The sequence below is a fragment of the Raphanus sativus genome, chromosome 6, assembly GCF_000801105.2.
Source record: "Raphanus sativus cultivar WK10039 chromosome 6, ASM80110v3, whole genome shotgun sequence".
NCBI classification, from domain to species: domain Eukaryota; kingdom Viridiplantae; phylum Streptophyta; class Magnoliopsida; order Brassicales; family Brassicaceae; genus Raphanus; species Raphanus sativus.
The window spans coordinates 48,533,716-48,555,515 of NC_079516.1; the positions used below are offsets into that span (position 1 = coordinate 48,533,716).

A 21,800-nucleotide genomic window follows, 5' to 3' on the forward strand; every position below is an offset into this window, starting at 1 on the left:
TATTGTTTTAAGCATACTGTTATTAACTGCATGGGAAGTTGCTTGGGTCCACGTAGGCGAGTGAGTGGAATAATGACAAGTTACATACCTCGGCTTCTGCGAAAGAAACACCTCTCCCTATAAGAAGACTTTGACTTTTAACTTAATGTTTATATTTTCTTTTTCTTTTCAAACTGCTAAGTGCTAACAATGAAACGCATCAGTTCTAAGCCCGTTGTACTTATTGTGACGAGACTTAATTATAATTAACAATAGCATGCCGTGATGGTAATCTTGTTTGTGGTCCTGTTTACACATTTTAGGAGGGACAAAACTCCTATGCATTGTCCAAAACAATTTGTATTGAATTGACTAATCATTGACATTTCAGCTTTTTATCTCTTTTTAAGTAACAGTTATTATTTGTCACCATTTCCATGGTGATGTGATTAACTTGTTTATAATTATGAAATAATCATTCCATTTAATTTCAGCGCCTTGTACAGTTCTACTAAGATCTTTCTTCCCTTTTTTATATAAAGAGCGAACAAAACTTGGGTTTACCCCCTGTGGTGAACTCTCAAATTCACCTCAATTATTAGCATCAATCAAAGTGCCATGTAGGATTAATAAAAAAAAAAACAAAATTGAAAAAAAATATGTCGACTAAATTTTTAACGCAATCCATGGCTTCTTCTTCATCACCTACACAAAATATTGAAAGCTTTGTTTGTCAAATTGGTAAACCCAAAACATTAAACCCTAAATCATTGGTAAATCCTAAACACTAAACCCTAAACCTTTGGATAAACCCTACATCTTTGGGTAACTTCTTAACCTTTAGAATATCTATTTATCCAATGATTTAGGGTTTATCCTTGGGTTTAGGATTTACCCTTGGGTTTAAGATTTACCCTTGGGTTTAGGGTTTATCCAATGGTTTAGGGTTTAGAAATTTGGGTTTATGGTTTAGTGTTTTGGGTTTAGATTTAAAATATAAGGGCAGAGAATTGTAGACATCAATTTGACAAATAAAGCTTTCAATATCATGTTTGGATGATAAAAAAGCTTTCAATATTATGTGTTGGTGATGAAAAAGAAGTTATGGATGGGGTTATAAAAATTAGTCGACGTAGTTTTCTTTTCTTTCCCTTTTTTTCTTTTTAATTTTGTTTCCTTTTTTTTACTAATCCTACATGTCACTTTGATTGGTGCTAACCATTGAGGTGAATTTGAGAATTCACCATAGGGGTAAACCCAAGTCTTGTCCATAAAGAGCAAGCTCTCCAAAAATATGTTAGTTGCTTGGGAATATTTATTATTTCTTTGCATTTATTATTACAAATACGATATCTAAATAACTATTACCTCTATTTCATTAAGAATGTCAGTTTCACATTTTTTACACAAACTAAACATCCCTAAATTTATTTATAATTTTAAAAATTACATTTTTAGTTAATAGGGTTTTGTGTTAAATAATACAGTATTGCTTATAAAATCATACATTTTACTATTTATAAATTTATTAGGATTTTAAAATGAATTTTTGTATTTTAAAATGATATTCATTGTGTAACAAAAAATATCAAAATAATACTCTTAGTTAATACGAAAGAGTAAATACTACCGAATTTCAAACCATGATCATAAGAAAGTCATATGTGCATACATAAGAGTACACTTTGGGGTCTGAATGAATGTGAATACATAATTCATACATACATTTAATAAGAGAGACAGATAAATCAAGCAATGTTGGTTGGTTGAACACTGTACTAACTTCATTAACTCTCGACGTGGTGAATACATAACTATAGCAAGTACCTATACTGTTTTGTTACTCGCAAGATAAACAAAAACATCTATTTAACTCTGTTTTCTTTTAGTTTCGCATTGTCTTTACACACTTAGGTCAAATAAATATAGGTCTACAGACAAATCCTCTTTACGCAATCAAAAAGCCCTCTGGTTTTGCTACTTTCTAAATTGCCATATTATGCAATGGATGAAGTTAAGAACATGCTTCAAACATGCCCACAAATCTTAGCTGAATGATTCACCTACTTGGTTATTTATTCACTATAGTTTTAGAGGGTTAAGAACATGCTTCAAACATGCCCACAAATCTTAGCTGAATGATTCACCTACTTGGTTATTTATTCACTATAGTTTTAGAGGGTTTTCATTATAATTTGGGTAACATTTTAAATCTATAAAATATGCGGTCAAGTGAATGTATGTAATTCAAATCATTGAACAAAATTAAATCTCACTAGCAAGATCACGTCTTATACTTTAAACCAAGAGAACAATCCATTTCAGCTTTCAAATAGTTTATTGTTCTCTTAGTTTCAAAAGATGGACAGAGAGAATCAAAAACAGAAGAGATCATGCAACTGGTCGGATCTCATAAAGCATATTCCTACCCTTATGGATAACGTTTTCTCTTCCTTTTTTGACATTCAAAAGACCCCCTTATGGTTTAAAGTAACAATTTGTCAAAAGAGTAACATGACTTCAAGTGTTACAATTGTCAAAAGAGGAATCTTCCTTTTTATTTTCCTACCGTTCGAACTACAAAAAAGTCTAGGCCTGACGAGTTATAATATAAAGTAATTAGCATTTTGTTACGGAGATAAACATTGCGGTGTAAAGAAGTTTAATCATACCCGTAAGATATGTTGACTAAATGACCTATTATACAATACCGTAACAATTAAACACATTCCCTTGAAGATGTTTCCAACTCCCGAAGATTTGATAATTATGACAAGATTAGTTTTAGATTTATAAGTTTACATAAATCGCATGAGAAGTCATCTAATTTTAATCATATAAAAGTCAGACAAAACTAATATATTAAAAAAAAATTAAGGACAGCTTCAAGGGAATATGTACAGCTACAAGATCTATCGTCACAAGTCAGTCACCGACTTGAACCGACCAGAACGTTTGCGTTAATCACTACCGTTCGTTTCAAAAGAAATCGAACGCCGCTGGTTTGCTACTACTCCTACCACTAAACGTCGCCGCCTTCTTCGGTCTTTTTACGTCGGAAGGAATCTCCGGCGGAGTCAACGTACGGATAAGCGCAAAGTTCAGACCTTTGAAAAACGGATGCACTTTAACCTCCGCCGCTCCTCGCCGTGACCCGAGCCTTTTGGTCGGATCCTTGTTGAGCAGCCCGGATATCAAACTCCGCGCGTGAAGCTCGAACATCGTCGCCGGCGTATCGGTCGGGAAACTCAACTGTCTTTTCACGATGTTACGGAGGATGACGTCGTTCGTCGGCGCGGCGAACGGAGTCCGGCCGTAGATAATCTCGTAGAGGAACACTCCAAAGGCCCACCAGTCAACGGCATTCCCGTGGGACCCACCGGAGGCGACTTCTGGTGCAACGTACTCGTGCGTACCAACGAAAGAACCGGACCGGGCGGTAACCGGTTCGGCAACGAAGAGACGGTTGGGTTCTAGCGTCTGAACCTTTTTGGACCGCAGGACGCGGTGGAAAAGCTTGGCGAGACGCGTGAGTCGGCGCGGGGAAGAACGGGGTTGATTATTCTCAGGGGAGGATGAGGAGGATTCGACGGCTGCGATCGAGTCGGAGCATAGGGAGAGGTCAAAGTCAGAGAGCATGATGTGACCGTCGGATCTAACTAGGATATTTTCAGGCTTGAGATCTCTGTAGATGATGCCCAGCATGTGTAGATATTCTAACGCCACTAGAACTTCGGCAGCGTAAAATCTGTTCCAAAATTATTACAAATAAAACTAAATTATTTGAAAATAATAATTTAATTGTAAATGTGATGGGTTGAAAAAGACTCTTCTTAACAATTCAAAGAACTGAAAAAGCCGACATGACCAGAACAGGTCAGGCTTTGTAAGAGAAGATACCAAAAGATGTACAGAGTCGATGCATGCAAGTTCGTATACATTAATAATTTTTTTTCCATTTAATAATCGTAATTTTTATTCTTTTAAATAAAATAATTTTTATTACCTGGCAGAGGAAAGGGAGAATCTGCCGTCGGGCTGTCTGTGACGAAGCGAGTGCAAGTCTCCGCCGGAGCAATACTCCATGACGATGCAAGAGAAATGCGAAGCTTCGAACTCTGCGTAAAGGGTCGGCAAAAACGGGTGGTCGAGCATCTTCAAAATCTTCTTCTCCATCTCAGCTCTGTGCATCTTCTTCTTCAACGCAAGCGCTTCTTTGTCCACGACCTTCATCGCGAAATACGACCTCCGGCTCTCTTCTTCGTCTCCGGCGAGACGGCATAGGTACACTGTCCCGATGTCTCCGGCGCCGATACGTCGCATGAGGCGGAAATCTCTGAAGGTGAGGCCGTGCTTGCGCCGCCGGCGGATCTCTGCGTAGGCGAAGTCGGAGGAGCGGTGAGGTTTGAGAGAGAGGAAGCTCTCTTCCTCGGGGATGGTCGCGGTGGTAGACGGCGGCGCGTCGAAAGATAAGCGGCTGAAACTGCTGCAACTCTCTGTCCCGCTGCTGATAGGCGAGTTCGTCGTCTCTAAGCTCATCTCACCGTCTGATTCTCGTAACATTTCAGGAAAATCAAAGTAAAGAAAATCAAGAAACGAGGTTTATGTTTGAGAAAGAAGTTCTTGAAGTTGAGAGAGAGACAAGGAAGGGGAGAAGGAGAAGTGTGTTTTGGGTTTAGAGAGAGGCGAGAGAGTTGGTGGAGGTGTATTTATGCGTGGAGGGAGAGGTTAAAAAAAGGTGTAACAGTAAAAAGACGTAACAGAAGCTTTCTTCTTTTTAACAGTGGTTAATAATTAAATATACTGAGTTTACTCTTTTCAACGCCATGTGAATGGAACAGAGAAAAATAAAGGAGAGCGAAGAGACCTTCATGACGTAAGCGATTATGACACGTGTGGGACGTTGTCACGTGCCTCAAGATGCAGCAGTAGTAGCTTCCTTCCCCACTATCTTCTTGTTTCTTTTTTGTAATGGTGGAAAACTCCAAATATGGATTTTAAAATTTAGTGCCTAATGTTTCATTCATACAGTATAGGTTAAGAAACAGTTGGTAAATAGATTAGGTATTGCTTATTATGATCAGTTTATTGTTTCTAATGATTTGATCGCATTATAATATACTGACTATGGGCATGCCTAACTATCATTAAAGACAATCCAGAGGCTGGAGCTGGAAGGGACCCAACCTATGTACTAGGATGTCGTTGGCATTGTGTGGCTTCGTATAGTGTTACGTTCCAAGTTTTGGATTCGTATCCAAGAAAACTGGTTTGTTAGATATCTATGCAAATATAATATGCCCAGGCCTGGATATGCCATCTACGGATCTGCCTAATTGTTCCTTCCTCCTACGTTTCGTGTATGGTTAAACTGAATATTGTTTGATACTCTGAACCTCTATGGGACGAGACTGCATCTTAGACGTTACAACTTCTCTCAGATCTTCTGGATGGGTTACGGTGAAGGTTTTTTCTTATTTAGTTTACGTTGATAGTTTGTTTGTGCCTTAAGCACTTTGGTCCCGACTATTATTCCCGATTTGAACAACTTGTTTGATTTGGCTTATACGATACAAGTATTCATTCTTTACAATACTTGTTAGCTTTCAATTTCTGAAATCAGCTAATTATTTCAACTGTGTGAGATTGTTTTTAGCACTACGATATACATTTTCGGTTTAAAAATTTTAATTTTTTTAGATAATTATGTATTTCTATAGGAAAAAAGAAATCAAATTCTGAAATTGTTATAAATACATGCCAAAGAATTTGTAAAATTATTCAATTCACACAATAATAAAAAATGTTAAACGGGTATTTGCCTCCATATATTTTGCTCTTTACTTCTTCAAAGTTAATTCACTTTTGTTCTCAACATAAGTGTCGATAACGCTTTAATGTTTTGAACTTGAGTGAATGGGAAATACAGGGGAGACGTAGCTAAAATTCCATGCACAATTATTTGTATTTTTATTTTTGTTTCACAAGCTTTAAAAATGGACAAACATAAATATGCCCAACGTCCATGATATATTTGGCGCATAATGCATATGCTCCTCCTCTTGGCTACCATAAAAACACGTTTTTAAAAGATGAAAAATATTCCAGAAAATTATTTTCATTGGTTTGTTTTATTATTTTTTGTAATATTAATAATAAAATTATTGGATTCGACAAACTAAGAATTCTAATTCTTTACGATTCATTAGTTTCTACCTAAAAAGTAACTAATATCAAGAGAGTGGTCTATTATATATTATTTCAAACATCTTATAGTTTCATGTATTAAACTCATTATCATTTTTTTGGTCCATTTCGAAGCATACCCTACTTTTGGATTTGCAGCAAATCATATTCGAGCCACTTTGCTTACTTAAGCTAGCAACTCTAAGATCGTGCTAATTTCTGTAGAACTAGAACTTAAAACTAATTAATATGAAATAAAAATGTTCAAATTCTACTTTATTTTCTATTCCATAATAGAGTAATGAACAAAAAAAAACATATTACTCCATTTATAGAGTAAATTTCATTATAAAATAGGATATGAAGTTGAGTTAGAGCATTTCTTACTCTATATTCAATTTTATTCTATTTTGAATGAAAAAAATAGAGTTGGGCTGGAGATGTCCTTATGTTTCTTCTATTATTGCAAACATAATCCTTGAGTTATGCTGAAGATCTGTTTCCTAGAGTTTAGTTTAAATTAAAATACATCATAATCAACACAATACATAAATTAAAGTACTCAATTATTGTAAACATGGGAGAAAACTTGATAGGAAGATGCGAGCAAATATTTGATTGTTTGCTGGAAGAGGCACAAAGTCATTAAATGCAGCAGATAAGGCAAGAGACAAAACATAACTGACCTCTCTGAACTCTGTTTTAATAAAACCCCAAAGAAATATTCCCTTCCTCGTTGGTTCGCAAAGACAGTAACTGGTCCGTTACTAATACTAGTATATTCTCAAGCTCTTAGTTTAAGTGTTTGGTCACTAGTTTAACTATATCCCGACCTTTTACTAACTAGTAACTACTAATCGAATGACTTCTGTCTTCTACGTACTGTATCTTGTGGGGGTCCATGTTTTGTACGGATCAGTTCCCACAGCGGTCCAATTACTTCTCCGTCGAATCTTGTTTAAGACGATTTAATCCGTTAGTTTTTATATTTAAAATCGTAATATATTCTGCAAAAGATTACATAGAAATGGATGATGATTATGGTTGGTTCATGACGGGCTTAACTTGTACCTAAAAGTGGATCCTTTAATGAGAATATTAAAGATCGGTTCGCAGAGATTAACTAAAACAATGTAATTAATTAAAAGCATAGGATGTGAGGAAGACAGGCAGCGACACTTAGGAATTGCGGGGTCTCTTTCTCTAAGGCGACAGCTTTTGGGTCCAAGCATACATAAATTGGAAGCTACTTAATAAATAATTCGTTTGGTTTTATAATCTAAGACTCGTAAGGACAAAATAACTCTAAGGAGTAAGGACAAAAATGCAAATAAATCCCTTAATATATACACTAGTCTTCGAACGACACGGTTACATCCCAGAAAGAAGAGAAAACTATGTAATTAGAAGAACAGTGATCTTACAATTTCGTTGTGATCACTTTCCAATGCTTGTTTCCATGTGGTACCATGTTTTTAAGAAAAGATAAATTAGCTGATGATTCATTTTATGCACACGAAAGGAGAAGAGAATGTGGGAACCGATTAGAATTGAGTTATATAGTAAGCAAGCCCCCATGAATCAGTTAAATAACGTTGTGTGCATAAAAAATTGCAGCAGAAAGTGTACCATATATATTGATATTTTATAAAAGCAATAACTTATAAGAGTTGCGCCATATCGAATCATATGTTTCTCGTGTATATGCAGATAAGAAATAAATACATTAATACTTAGATAATGATATAGACATGCATAGATACTTCATTATATGTGTCATATTATCTACATACACGTACACTTCCATACTTGATTAGATATGTCATATATACATACAAATACATACACTTTAATGTCACACTAGATTTTGACCCGCGCTTTGGAAGCGCGGAATATTTTACGATGAAAAAATTCACTAATAACTTAACAAATATTTTGGTAATTTTTAAAGAGTATGTATTTAAAATATTTTTTGCATTTAAATCAGTGTTTTAAAATTCAACCCGATTGTGATTATACCGGTTAATCCGGAGATCTGACAATTCAATTTAGGTTTTTAAAATATTCATATTAAAAAAAATCACTAAAACCCGAGATTAACCGATTGAACTGATGGATGACCGATATGTAATCTAATTGGATTTAAATTGTAATAGTTTCATAATTTGTAATCTTATAATCCAAATTTTAAAGTTTCTTATTTTGCAATTTATGAAATTATAACGTTTCTACAAAATTTTAAAAAGAAAATGATATATATAAAATAACTAAAATTAATTATTGTATTGTTTGGAAACATTGATATTAGTATAAAAATATATTGTTTGGAAACATTGATAGTGGTATAAAGAAATAAGTATATTGTTTGGAAACATGGATATTAGTATAAAGAAAGGAACATTAGTGATTTAATGTAGGTTTTAACTATAAAGTATAAAAATGTATTTAATTTAAAAACTTACAAAATAAATGTTAGGTCCAACAGAATGTTTCTGTTTTAATAAGATAGATACTATACACGTATAAACAAAAAAGACATGGCAAGTGATACTGCTTGTGGGCATGTCAAACCTTTGAGAATGATTAATAGAATAATACACACTAGTCACTATACGTATGCATATATGTGTATATTTTTATATGTTAGCAGTAAAATAAAATTGCTAGACTTTTCTTAATAATAGCGACCAATAATATAAAACTTGTTTTGATATCAATTGGGAAACTACCCAAATAATTTCTTAATCGTGCCATGCTTAAGGTCCACATCATCGGCTAAAAATGTTCACATGGCATGTGCGACAATGTTATATACCTGGACTTTGGCAAGAGTTAGACGAGTAGGGTTTCAAATAGCATGATAGTGATTTAATAGAATAGACCACGCATCTACGGATAACGGAATCGTATAATTATTAGACGGCGACTCTCTTTCTATTTTTCTGTGATATTAATCCCAAATTTTTTTTTATGTCCAAAGACTAATTCCATAAACCTTTGCATTCAGATATACACAGACAACTAATTCATCTAAAACAGGGCTATATGATTAATGCTACTCGAATCAACTATAGAACTGTAACTTTGTTTTATCATTCTCTTTCTATTTATACAATTTTGATCGTTGTTTTTAATAATCTTACTTTTTGTAATGTGAAACTAATTTTATCAAGTAAAAACAATGACACAACCATCAATTTTAGAAATTTACAATTACAACATGAGTTTAAAAAAAAAACTTAATTACAACATAAGTTTTATATGTGTTTTCTTTACTTCAAAATTAATCAAAATTATATGATACTAGTATTTTAAAACAATGAAGTCCTAAGTCCTAACTATATGAGTTTTACATATTGTATGATTGCAAAAATGTAAAGGCGTGCTTATTGTAATTTTAGTTATCCGTCTCTAAAAAAAAACTGTCCGTTTCCTTGCCAGATACGTAATCTCTTTAAGATTTGGTATAGATTTTATGTTGAAAACAAGGTTTCTATAAACTTTAATCAATAATATAAAGTTAAGCAAAGGTGAAATACTAAAACCCCAACATGAGAGATCGTGTAGACCACATGGCATATAATACTAATTTTGACCACCCTGGATTTGGTCTATAGCCACTCTATACTAAATCCAGACCAAAAACTGTTGGTAATCTACTTAGGAAAAAGAACAACCCTACGATTTGATAGCACAAATCTTAAACCATGCCGAAAGACAGATATGATTGATAATCTCTAGCTGATTAAATATTATGTCTCTGATTAATCTTTCAAGATTCATCCAACTGTAAATAAGCTTCTTCCACAAAAGATGTGATATGCTTCTCACTGGATATGTGGCACTTTTGTAGATTTAATATTTATTTTATTCTACTACTATAATGGTTAAAAACTTATAACTGTACATCTTCTTTTTGGTGATTTACAGCATCAGTATCAGTTAAACAAGTTCTTTTTTTTTTTACTCTAGTGTTAATCTTTAGTATCCAGAGCTACTAACCAACAACTCCATTACTATTCTACTACTATTTAACATCACCGTATTTGTTTTCGTTAGATGTAACATATCAATTTGTGTTAAACATGTTAAAAACGAAATCCTCGAAAAGTTCAGATAACCTCTAATTTCTCTGAATCCAAAATTAACCAATATATATTCACCCGTATAAGACAATTATACTAGTATGTTATCAATCAATGATCGAATTAGGGAGAAAGATGTCATCTTCCAAACGGGAAGCAGTATCAATCATTATTAGCACAAAGCTCCAATATATACTAAGCATGGTTACAAATTCTAAATTGTCAATATATACGGAATACTATGAATTTGATTTGTTGTTTGTTTATAATCCAATATTCTTAAAATATTTCTTTCAAATCTATTTTTCCTTTTGGAATTGGGATAGGGAGTATATCATTATATATCCAACACATACTTTCCTTGTCGTTCATGAGTCTATTTTAGTTTTTTCTAGTAACTAGTAGCGTAAAGTTTTTGGACGGAAATTATTGCATGAAAAGGTGGACGGACATATAGGGTTAGACTCAAAACCTAGATTACTTTTATGCCTTAATTTTCGAGATAATTACGTTTTAGTAATTCTTTTCTCTTAACGTTTTAGTAATTCGGAAGAACATGAGACAAATAATTAAACTACTTTCTAAGAAGATAATAATATTATATACGGAAGAGAAAACAGTTTGTATATCTATGATCTTCTATATACAATTATTTGCAGAGTATTTCGTATTTGATTTCTCACGTTAAAATTAAAATATTTAATATATATTTTTAACAAACAAAATATACAAATTATCTAAAAGAAAAAAAACTTTTAACTTTTTGATTAAGTAAATTATTAAACTAATAATTTTCTATATTTTTATATACAAAGTGATTTTTGCATTTGAATTCTCACGTTATAAGTTATAGTGGTTAATACCGTTTACATATTAATGAATAAATATATAAATTACCCACAAAATTAAATATATTTTTTTAAATATGAAAATATATTCTAATATAAAAGATAATTCTTATCCAAAATATTTCCAATAAAATAGCTTAAAAATTAAAACAGAAAACACATCACTAAATATTATTTAAGTAAAAATCTTAATTTTATATAATTGAAAAGAAAATATGACTAATTTCTAAAATTTATTTATTAATGATGAATATAGAGTACAAAGAAAATTTCAAAATATTTATAATATGTAAAAGTTTCCAAATGACACCATTTATCATTATAACATTATTAATTAGTAACTAGGTGTTTTCCTGAACACTGTACACTAATAAAAAAATTTAATTGAAATTAGCATCTAAAACTAAAATTTTATTAATAATATATATTTTATTATTTTCTTACTAATATTTTAATATAAATCTAATTTAATCAAACATAAATTAAGATAAAACATAATTTTGTTTATTTTAAATTATACTTAAGAATATATATGTATATATTTAAAATTATAATCTTAGATAGATTTTGTATCTATTTATTTTGGTTAAACATACTAAATAAATTTGTATAAATTAATTAAAAATTAATATAATAATTCTATAGTTATCAAAAATTAAAACTAAACAGTTTTTATAAAAATTTGTAGAAAAGAAACTAATGACATTATGATTTAAAAATACTGTAGAAAATTTTAGTAATAAAAATTTTATAATTAAATTCAATAATATTTTAAAATTTGAAATGTCATATTTAAATATATTTATTTTAATGATGCTATATGAGTGATTACTATATTCTAGTTTTTTACAAAAATATAAATCAATATTAAATGTAATGTATGAGTTATTAACATATCCTAAGTTTTTAATCAAAAATATAAATCAATATTAAATGTAATGCAATAGTTATGTCACATTTTCTGTGAAATTGATTATAAAGTGCATAATGTGGCAAATCATTTTTTTCAAATAATATCTAATAAATGTATATATTAATATGTAATCATAAATGTTCATGTCTGCATGCATTAGTGAAAAAACATACTCCTTTGGTTTTATATTAATTCATGTTTTAGAAAGAAAATAATTGCTTTAAAAAGATGTATTTTTACTTTTCAAAGCAAACTTAATAGGTAATAATGATAAGTTGTAAATTTAAAAAAAATAATTGTATTTATTAAATTTAGACTGGTTGAAAATTATGGGGAAAATTTAATCATAAAAAACTATACATATAATATTAAGATTTAATATGTTTTATTAATAAGTGTGAAAAACCTAAAACATATAATACTGTATTTTGAAACAGATGGAGCAATATATATAAGTATATACCGTAGCGAACGTGAGGCTCGGAGTTATTACTTTCTGTTGTTGTCATGTTGACATCTTAATAATAAAGCTAACTACAATCGATTAATTTATTGCTACAGTTTTGATACCAGTGAGGAGGGCAAACCGGCCGCCAATATTCCCGCTGCCGTGGTAGCCGACACACGGACATAATGTGTTTAGAAAACTGATTGAAGTATTATGGCATTATTAAAAATGCATGGCGAAATCAATGGTTAGATCTATGGAGTATATGAAAAAATCATGGCATCAGTTTGTCCACCAAACGAACTCACATGACGAATATTTAAGTATAAACTAATAACTAACGCAAAATTTTAAGAAAGAATGAAAAACAGACAGAAAGGAAAGCAGATAATAGAGAGCACTATCAAAACTTAGTAGTATAGAAAATGATTAGCATGAGTTGTAATTTTTTGTTTTTTGCCGTAAACTTTAAGAGGTAGATTTATTTGCTGTGAATTCTTTTTTTTGAAGTAGCATTGTAAAACACTATTTTCATTTGAAAAATATTTTTTAAGTAGCACTGTAAAACACTATTTTCATTTGAAAATATTTTTTTAATCTAAAAAATTGACTACAAGGTTTTTTTTCAAAAAAGAAAAGTTTGATTGATTAAAATATGTGGTTTTAGACTAAATTTTGACTAAATTTTGAATGTTTTAGAGTAGGTATATACAACTACAAAATATTGTTTGTGGAGGTTTTAAAAACGAAACAAACTCGTTATAATATACAGTATAAAGCAAACAAAAAAAAAAACGTCCATTATGGTAGTCATTGTAGACGTTACACGTTAGCCCAAGACACCTAAAATTGGAAAATCATAGAGAATCCAACTTTGTCCCCTGGAATTCTACAATATGCTTGTGGTTTAAGAAAAATATTTCTAGCAAGTTAATTGTACATTATATTATTACTCCCCAAACCTGTTGACATTGTACCCATGTCTCCTCCAATAATCTAATCTCCCTTATTAACATTATAAATTGCTTTTACGTCAAACGAATGGATTCTGCCGGCCCGTTACTCTTTAATCTTTACTGTAGAACTCATAAAAAATACGATTTCAACAGAATATAGACACAGTCAGACATAAAAGTTAATCTTGGACATGATGTAAATCAAATTAAGAACTATAATTTACCCTTTTATATAGTCCGATAATGAGAAGGAGAGATTCGATTCGGGATACAAACGTTTGCATCTTTCTGCAAGTAATTAAGTAATAAATCTTTTTTTGTTGACAGGAAGAGCTTTAAAATTCTTCTTCCAAATATTGAAACAAAACATATAGGGTTGATGGTGAACTTATCAAGTTATATAGTTAAGGGATCGCGGTAGCACATCGAGTCATGGCCTGTTTCCGGATTTGAAACGAACCTTTTTCACTCTTGTTGTTTTCTAACAATCTGAATATATAACTACTTACGTGGTCGTCTAAATTCAAACATAATATATCGTGAGAATTGAGAAGAAGCTGTTTTGACTTATTTGTCTTTCTCGGTCGAAGACCCGGCATAAATCTCTTATTTCTTTTCTATTCCAATGATCTAGTTCTAACTCTAGTTTAGAGCATCTTCAAAAGATATTTTATAATTTCATATTTGAAATTTTTTGTTCTTTAAAAAAAATTTCAAAACTTCAAATTTGAAATTTTTAGTAGTAAAATTTCAAATATAGAGTGTCACTACTCAAAATTTTAAATTCGAAGTTTCATTTTTATTTGCATTTTGGTCTTTATAATTACATACTACTTTTTATAATTCCTAGATATTTTGTTGTTTATCATTTTAATCTATTAAAAAAATCATATTTCGTAATATTTCATATTTGTTTTCATAAATTTATGTTTTACCCATAAAACTAAATAAAAATCTTAAAATAAGAAATTTTAAGATTTAAAAACATCTTTTTTTTTTTGTCGGCAAGATTACAGACTCATGTTGACTCTGTAAACCAAATTGGTTGCTCTGTATCCATATGGACAGTAAACGACGTCTGTTACCTCACACCACGTGCTAAGTCATCCGCCTTCTTGTTTTTTGTCCTTGATATATGGATAATCTCCGAGCTGTGAAAACTCCTCTTGAGACTTCTGATGTCTTCTAAGTAGCTTGTAAAAGCCGGCCATTCTTCTGGTTCCGAAACCATCTTCACCAATTGAGAACAATCCGTTGCAAAAGTAACATTATACTGCCTTAAATTCCGCATACATTCCATTGCCCATACGAGGGCTTCCACTTCCGTATGTAAAGGTGATTGACTTGCCCTCGTGTTTCTAGCACCCATCAACCCTTCGAAACCTGATAAAGTACTATACCAACCATGCCCAGAAAAGGTATCTCCGGCTTTCCAAGATCCATCCGTAAAACACCATCGTCCTGGTCTAAGCGGTAAATCAGGCTCAGATACTACTGACACCTGGTTTGTCTGTGTTAGAGCTTGTTGGGCATCAGACCAGAGTAAAGATCCAGTCATAGCCAGTTTAAGAGTATCCTGAGGATCTATGTCCAAATTGCTAAAAACTTTATTGTTTCTCCCTTTCCAAATGTATCAAAGCATCCACACAAAATAATGTTCTTCCAATGCAGGTTTGATTCTCCAGAATAAGTAATCCATATTCGTGAACAAGGATTGTCCTGGAAAGTAAGCCGGATTCGTAGGGATCTTCGAAAGAGCCCAGACCTGAACTGCTGGTGGGCATTCAAAAAATACATGGTTTATAGATTCCTCATCTGCTCCACATCGATCACAGCCAATATCCCCCTTCAGACCTCGGGCTTTTAAGTTCTTCCTGACACCTATACATCCTGACAACAATTGCCATAGAAAGTGTTTCATCTTGGGTGGACAACGCACTTTCCAGCAGTGTGCTTTGAGATCCGTAACTGTTGGGCCAAACTCTACTATCCCATTCCCTCTATCTGGATATGCTCTTTCGAGCTGATATCCTGATTTAACCGTATATTTGCCATTTTTTGTGAAATGCCAACCATCTCGGTCTGCTGTTTGAACCCTACTCAAGGGTATACTTTCAACAATTTTGACATCCGCAGGTTCCATTATTTCCTGTAAAGCCAATGAATTCCAAGTACGCGACTCACTATGAATAAGAGAATCAACTGTGAGATCCGGTAAGAGAACATGTTGTTTTTTATTTGCTGGTCTCGGGCGGTTGGTTGGGAGCCAGAGATCATTCCATACTGAGATAGAAGATCCTGATCCCACCCTTTTGATTAGTCCTTTGCTAACCAGAGATCTAGCAGAGATAATACTACGCCATCCGTAGGAGGACGAGTACGATCTGGCCGGTTCCAGGGGTGAAGTATTCCTGAAATACCGACCTTTGAAGACACGAGAAAATAGAGAATTTGGTTTCTCTATGAATCTCCAGAGTTGTTTTCCAAGCATAGCAGTGTTGACATCCGTAAGATCTCTAAACCCCAACCCTCCGTCATCCTTGTGGAGACAAACCTTATCCCATGATTTCCAGTGTAAACCCTTTGTGTTGCCACTTGGACTCCACTAGAATTGAGATACCGCACTCGTGAGTTTTTTCATCACAGTTTTCGGAATACGATAACATGACATAATATGATTAGGAAGAGCCGTTATCACCGATTTTATTATTACCTCCTTTCCTCCTTTTGTAAAAAATTTAAAAGTCCATCCGTTTACTCTGTTGTTCAAGCGCTCCTGTACAAACCCAAAAACCTGAACCTTTGACCCGCCTAAACTCTCTGGGATTCCTAAGTAAGTTCCCATACCTCCCCGGTTTTGAATTCCCAAAATATCCCGCAGCTCCTGACGGGTATCCTCATCGATCTTATGACCAAACTGAATTGAAGATTTCTCGAAATTAATCTGTTGGCCCGAAACCTTTTCGTATTCTTTAAGAATTACCAAAATAGCCTGGCACTCTTCCTTCTGCGCTCTACAGAAGAAAAGACTATCATCCGCGAACAACAAATGAGATACTGGCGGGCAGGCCCTTGCCACCTTTATGCCTGTTAACCTTTTTTCATTTTCCGCCTTTTTAATATTTGCTATTAATGCTTCCGTGCACATAATGAATAAATAAGAAGATAATGGATCTCCCTGACGTAGTCCCCTATGTGGGACTATATGTCCCCTTGGTTGGCCATTTAATAGAACTCGATATTGGACCGAAGAAATACACTCCATCATCAATAGGATCCAATGGTGGTCAAACCCCATTTTTTTAAGTAGTGCTTCAATGAAGCTCCATTCAACTCTGTCATAAGCCTTGCTCATATCCGTTTTGATTGCCATAAATTTATTTTGACAAGCCTTATTTGTCCTTAATCCATGAAATATTTCCTGTGCAATAAGAATATTATCCGAAATCAGCCTTCCAGCAACAAAAGCCGATTGCGTTTCCGAGATCAGACTCGGAAGGCACGCCTTAAGCCGTTGGCACAAAACCTTGGAAATAATTTTATATCCGACATTGCAGAGACTTATTGGTCTAAGCTCTGTCATCCTTGTGGGCCTCTCTGTCTTGGGAATCAAACATATATTCGTTAAATTTAAGCGTTCATCCAGCTTCCCCGTGGTTAAAAAATTATTAACCAGTTCCAAAATATCATTTTTAATGACGTGCCACGAGTGTTGAAAAAACAGTGCCGTCATTCCATCTGGTCCCGGCGCTTTTTCCGGATGCATCATAAATAAAGTCTGATGCACCTCCTCTTCTGTAGCCAACTGTACGAGATGCTGATTCATTTGCTGTGAAATGGATGGTGTTATTTCATCCAGAAAAGCCTCAAATTCCTCAGGTGACGTAGTGGTAAACATGTCCTCAAAATAGCCTACTGCAATCCTTTCAATTCCATTTTCATCTACCACCCAGTTTCCATTGGTATCATATAACCCCACTATACGATTTCGCGCCCGACATTGTTTTGTCAAAACGTGAAAGAATTTTGTACTCAGGTCTCCTGCCGTATTCCATGTGTTCCTGCTCTTTTGTTGCCAGTAATCCTCTTCAAATATGAAGTTTTGCAAGTTTCAAATATGAAGTTTTGCAAGTTTTAAAATAGAGTGTCTTTTTGTAGTTTAATATTTAGTTATATATTTATATTTGTAATTTATATATTTACTGTAATTTTTTAATTAATATCAATGTGATATTTATATATATGTGCTAGTTTCTTATAATTTTTATGAATTTATATTAATTATAACAAATATAGGAACCATAGTGTAAAATATAAATAATTTTGAAAATAGATTTGAAATTTTGTTTTTGGAGAAGAATATTTTGAAACTTCAAATATAAAGTTTTGAAAACTCTAAAATAGAGAGTCATTTTGGAGATGCTCTCATCCAGTCCGGAGGTAAGTTTGGGTTTCAAACAATCAAACGTTCAAAGTGTTTCCAGGGTTTGGTTTATGGGGCAACCCAACAAAATATTGAATTTAGGGTTTCGAATTCTTTAGAAGCAATATAAAAAAACATAGACTTTAAACTGTTTCCTTTTTTAATTATTTTTTTACTAAATATCTATGAGTCAAAAGGTGTTTCAAAAAAATGTTTCAAAAAAATCTATGACTCAAAATCTCAGGATTTAAGTGTTTGTTTTCCATAAAATGTCTATTTTGTAAAACAAATTTGGAAAAGTGCCTCAGCAACACACTCAGCCTCAGCAACACACTCAAGAGATTGAGTTGAACTTAAATAAAAAGATGATAGTAGCTCTCTTAAAAACGTACTGAGAATTAAATTTCCATATGCTGTTAAAAGGTTAAGCTAGCAGATTCCCACGGATATTAGGGCATCTCCATTAGTGAAACTAATGAGGACACGATTTCCAATGCAAATAATTATTTTTATTTTTTTCGTTGGATTTAAAAAAAAAAATAACCGAACCAATCGTGGGCCGCCACGTGTCGTGGAGCCCACGAAATTCCCATAATATCGTCTCTTCCAAGTGAGACTGCAAGAGGCGGATTCACTTCTTTTGTTATATTATAATACTTTTATTTTCCTAGAATCTGTGTACAAACCTGCAATAGAGGTGCTCTTACTCTAATTGTTTAGGAAACTCATTTTTAGTTTTTTTTATTTTTTATGATTGTGACTTGAGGCTTAAAATACATGTCTAAATGTTTATAACTTATTGTTCACATCATTGATACTAAAAGTTTGTCTCAATCAAGTTTCCTCTCCATAACTTCTTTCTTTTTTGAGTTTAATTTGCATGCTATTCGAATCAAATATCCACAATATGTGTTAGTTTCTAATTGTTGAACGAAAATGTAAAATTGGGCTTATTCACCATTTTGTTTTCTTTAGAGGATAAAACCCCTAAAGGGTCTAATGGGCCTTACTCGTTGAGATGCAATCCTAGACTCGACAACCTTATCTAGAGATAAAACCCAACAATGACTTGACATGTTACTGTTAACGACTCAACGACTAAACAAACATAATCGATTTCTGTGATCTCCGAAGAAGCCAGTAGATGCTCGCCGGCAACGTAACGTAGGACACATCATTGGCGTCGGAGTTGTGCTCGGCCTCAAGGACATTGGTGCTCTGCAATGTCACTACCTTGTGTTCTGTGTTTGTATATTTTATAGTGAAACTTTTATTTTTCATAACGGAATAAATAGTCACATAAAAGATCTAATATAAGAAAACGGGAAAAGAGTAATAGACTTAGACAGCCTTACTAACTCAATTACTTTTGACAAGGCTAAAAAAAAAAGAGAAGACCGGATCAATGCAAACACGCAACTAAAAAAGTTATCAAACGAGAAAGCACCATACCATGGTATATTCTCTCATTTGTTGACCTGAAATAAAAAAAATATTATATATCTCTTTTGCTCTTTGTCTACCGTTGTGGGAAAGTTTACAGTGATGTTATTGGTTCCAATTCTAAAAGATATTCCGTATTCACATATGTGAATCGGAACGGTGGCCGTATGTGAAATGCTCTATTAGCTGTTTTTCTCCTTATGATTGTCCAATATGCGTGCCACAAAATCGAACTAGCAATTGAGACTGGACAGCAGAGATGGCGATAGCAACAACAACAACAATTGAAGGGAATTAAAAAGTTTGAGGCAGATCTAGAGAGCTGCACATATATTTGGGACTGGACTTAGTTTGTGCAGAGAGTATGTTCGTACATGGGTTGAAGTTGTGTCTTAGATCATAGTATACTCTACTGTTTTATTGCAAGTCCATGTACTGATTATTAGTAGTCAAACTAGTGGAATCCTATTAAACCGGCTATGGGACAAACCTATCACAAGTTTAATAAAGCTTTAAAAACATCAGTCATGGTGTAGTCTCTCTAAAGATTATCTCAGCAATTTAATACATATAATTTTGTTGTTAATTAAAATAAATATAGAAAGACAACATCAAATGTTATACTTACCATTTGAGTTTCTCATACTTCGGTATAGTTTTTCAAATACAAATGTTTCTCCATATTCTTTTTCATTTTTCAAAAATTGAATTACTTTAATGTTGAGAGACTTGTGAAAACACCTTGACACTCCAATGAGATATGGCTTTTAATGATATTAGCAGACCTATGTGCTTGAGATTTTTTTTTTTTTTTTGCTAAAAAATATGTGCTTGAGATTTTTACAAGTTTATAAATACAATTGATCAAAATCTCTTTATTTTCAGTGTTTTAGTTAAACCTTTTAGTTTCTTAATTTTATTGGAAAATAAAGCTCTTCTTTTTTTTTTCTCTTGAGCAAATGGAAAATAAAGCTCTTCATGAACCATTATTACATTTTCAAACTTTGTTTTCTCTTTTATTTATCTCTTTACAAACTACTATATAGATAATAGGATAAAATTTGATTCGAGAAGTGGATTGTCAACCAAATCCTTAGAAATATCCACCACGTTGTTAGATGGAATGTAGTTTTCGATGTATATATTTCTCTTTATGTGTGTTGCCCTTTTAGTTATAGTCAGATTATAAACATACATATTTTTATTTTTATATAAATATGGATGTCCTTGTAGCTGTGATAAAATTTCATTTCTTTTTGGAAACTTGTACTCCTATAGATCGCTAAAAGATTAAAACACCCCTCTGTCTTCTCAGCTCTCTCACCCACCACATGCTGATATGCACCCACCACGTACATGTCCAACCCCCGGGGGAGAAGACAGACCCAAAGCTTCATAGCTTTTGAGTAGTGCAATATTATTATAACATTAAAATTTATAGAAATAAAAAAAAAACTACATGCCAAAATCAACCTCTTATGTAAAAAAAAACAGTAGAGTTCAGCCTTTGTCTTTGACTTTGTTTCAAGACCCGCCACAGGGAAAAACACTAACGTAATCAGGATTGAGGATGTAACTATAGATAGACGTTGATACCGATTTCATCGATTTGATACCGATTTCATCGATTTGATACCAATTTCAGAAAACACAAAACAAAACCTTGGGTTTTTCATTGCACGTGAACATCATTATTTTTCTAATTGGGTAAAAATGAAATATTTTCGTCCATCACGTGAAATGAGTTATAGATTCTCATTGAGTCTTTAAAAAAAAGTACGAACTATAATCGAGATTAATTGATTTTATAGTAGTTTCCAGTAAACAATCTGAGCTTTTTTTTTCTCTACAAAACTAGTTGTGAGTATACAAAACAGAAAAAAAACAATTCGTTATTCATAACATAGCCACATTAGCATTCAAATAACAATGGAGACAAGATTTTTACTTCTATCCTGTTTTAATCAAAATTAGAAAACATAATAATATAATATCCTCTAAGCACATATGGCTGCTTCTAAGCATTAGCTGAATAAACATTTGCTTGGATCCCGATATACATAAGTTTAGTAGTTCTCCAATTATATTTTTAATATTTATATTAACATATTAATATCTCCTTATGCCTCTAAGAAACTATATCTTGTCTATTAACAAAAATAAATAAATAATATGTTATCTAATTCAGGGTTACATATATTTGGTTGCGTTTTTAATTTGTTTTACAGTTGTAAGTTGTAACTAGTCATTATTATACTACTAGATATATATATATATATATAATCAAAATTGATATCGAAAGGCCATATACTGTCAACAGATACTATTTTTGAATATAGAATTTATAGAAAACGTTTTAAGAGAAAAATGATAAACATAAAATTAAGTAAAAATAGTATATACTATTATTAAATGTTTTCTTGTTTGTTAAAAAGCCTTTTATTTCCAGTTAGAACGAGAGAGAGATTGTTAAGAAAAAAAAAAAAGAAAGAGAGAGAGAGAGAGAGAGAGAGAGAGAG

General features: G+C 32.6%; 1 protein-coding gene across 1 annotated transcript; it reads right to left on the reverse strand.

Annotated features, from left to right (window-relative positions):
* Positions 1 to 2,624: 2,624 nt before the first annotated feature.
* LOC108811081 (protein kinase PINOID) lies at positions 2,625 to 4,711 on the reverse strand. The gene is made up of 2 exons (XM_018583137.2): positions 3,986 to 4,711; positions 2,625 to 3,727 (listed from the first exon to the last, which is right to left on the reverse strand). The coding sequence occupies exons 1-2, from the start codon at positions 4,540 to 4,542 to the stop codon at positions 2,959 to 2,961; spliced, it is 1,326 nt and encodes a 441-aa protein (XP_018438639.2). The 5' UTR covers positions 4,543 to 4,711; the 3' UTR covers positions 2,625 to 2,958.
* Positions 4,712 to 21,800: the final 17,089 nt, after the last annotated feature.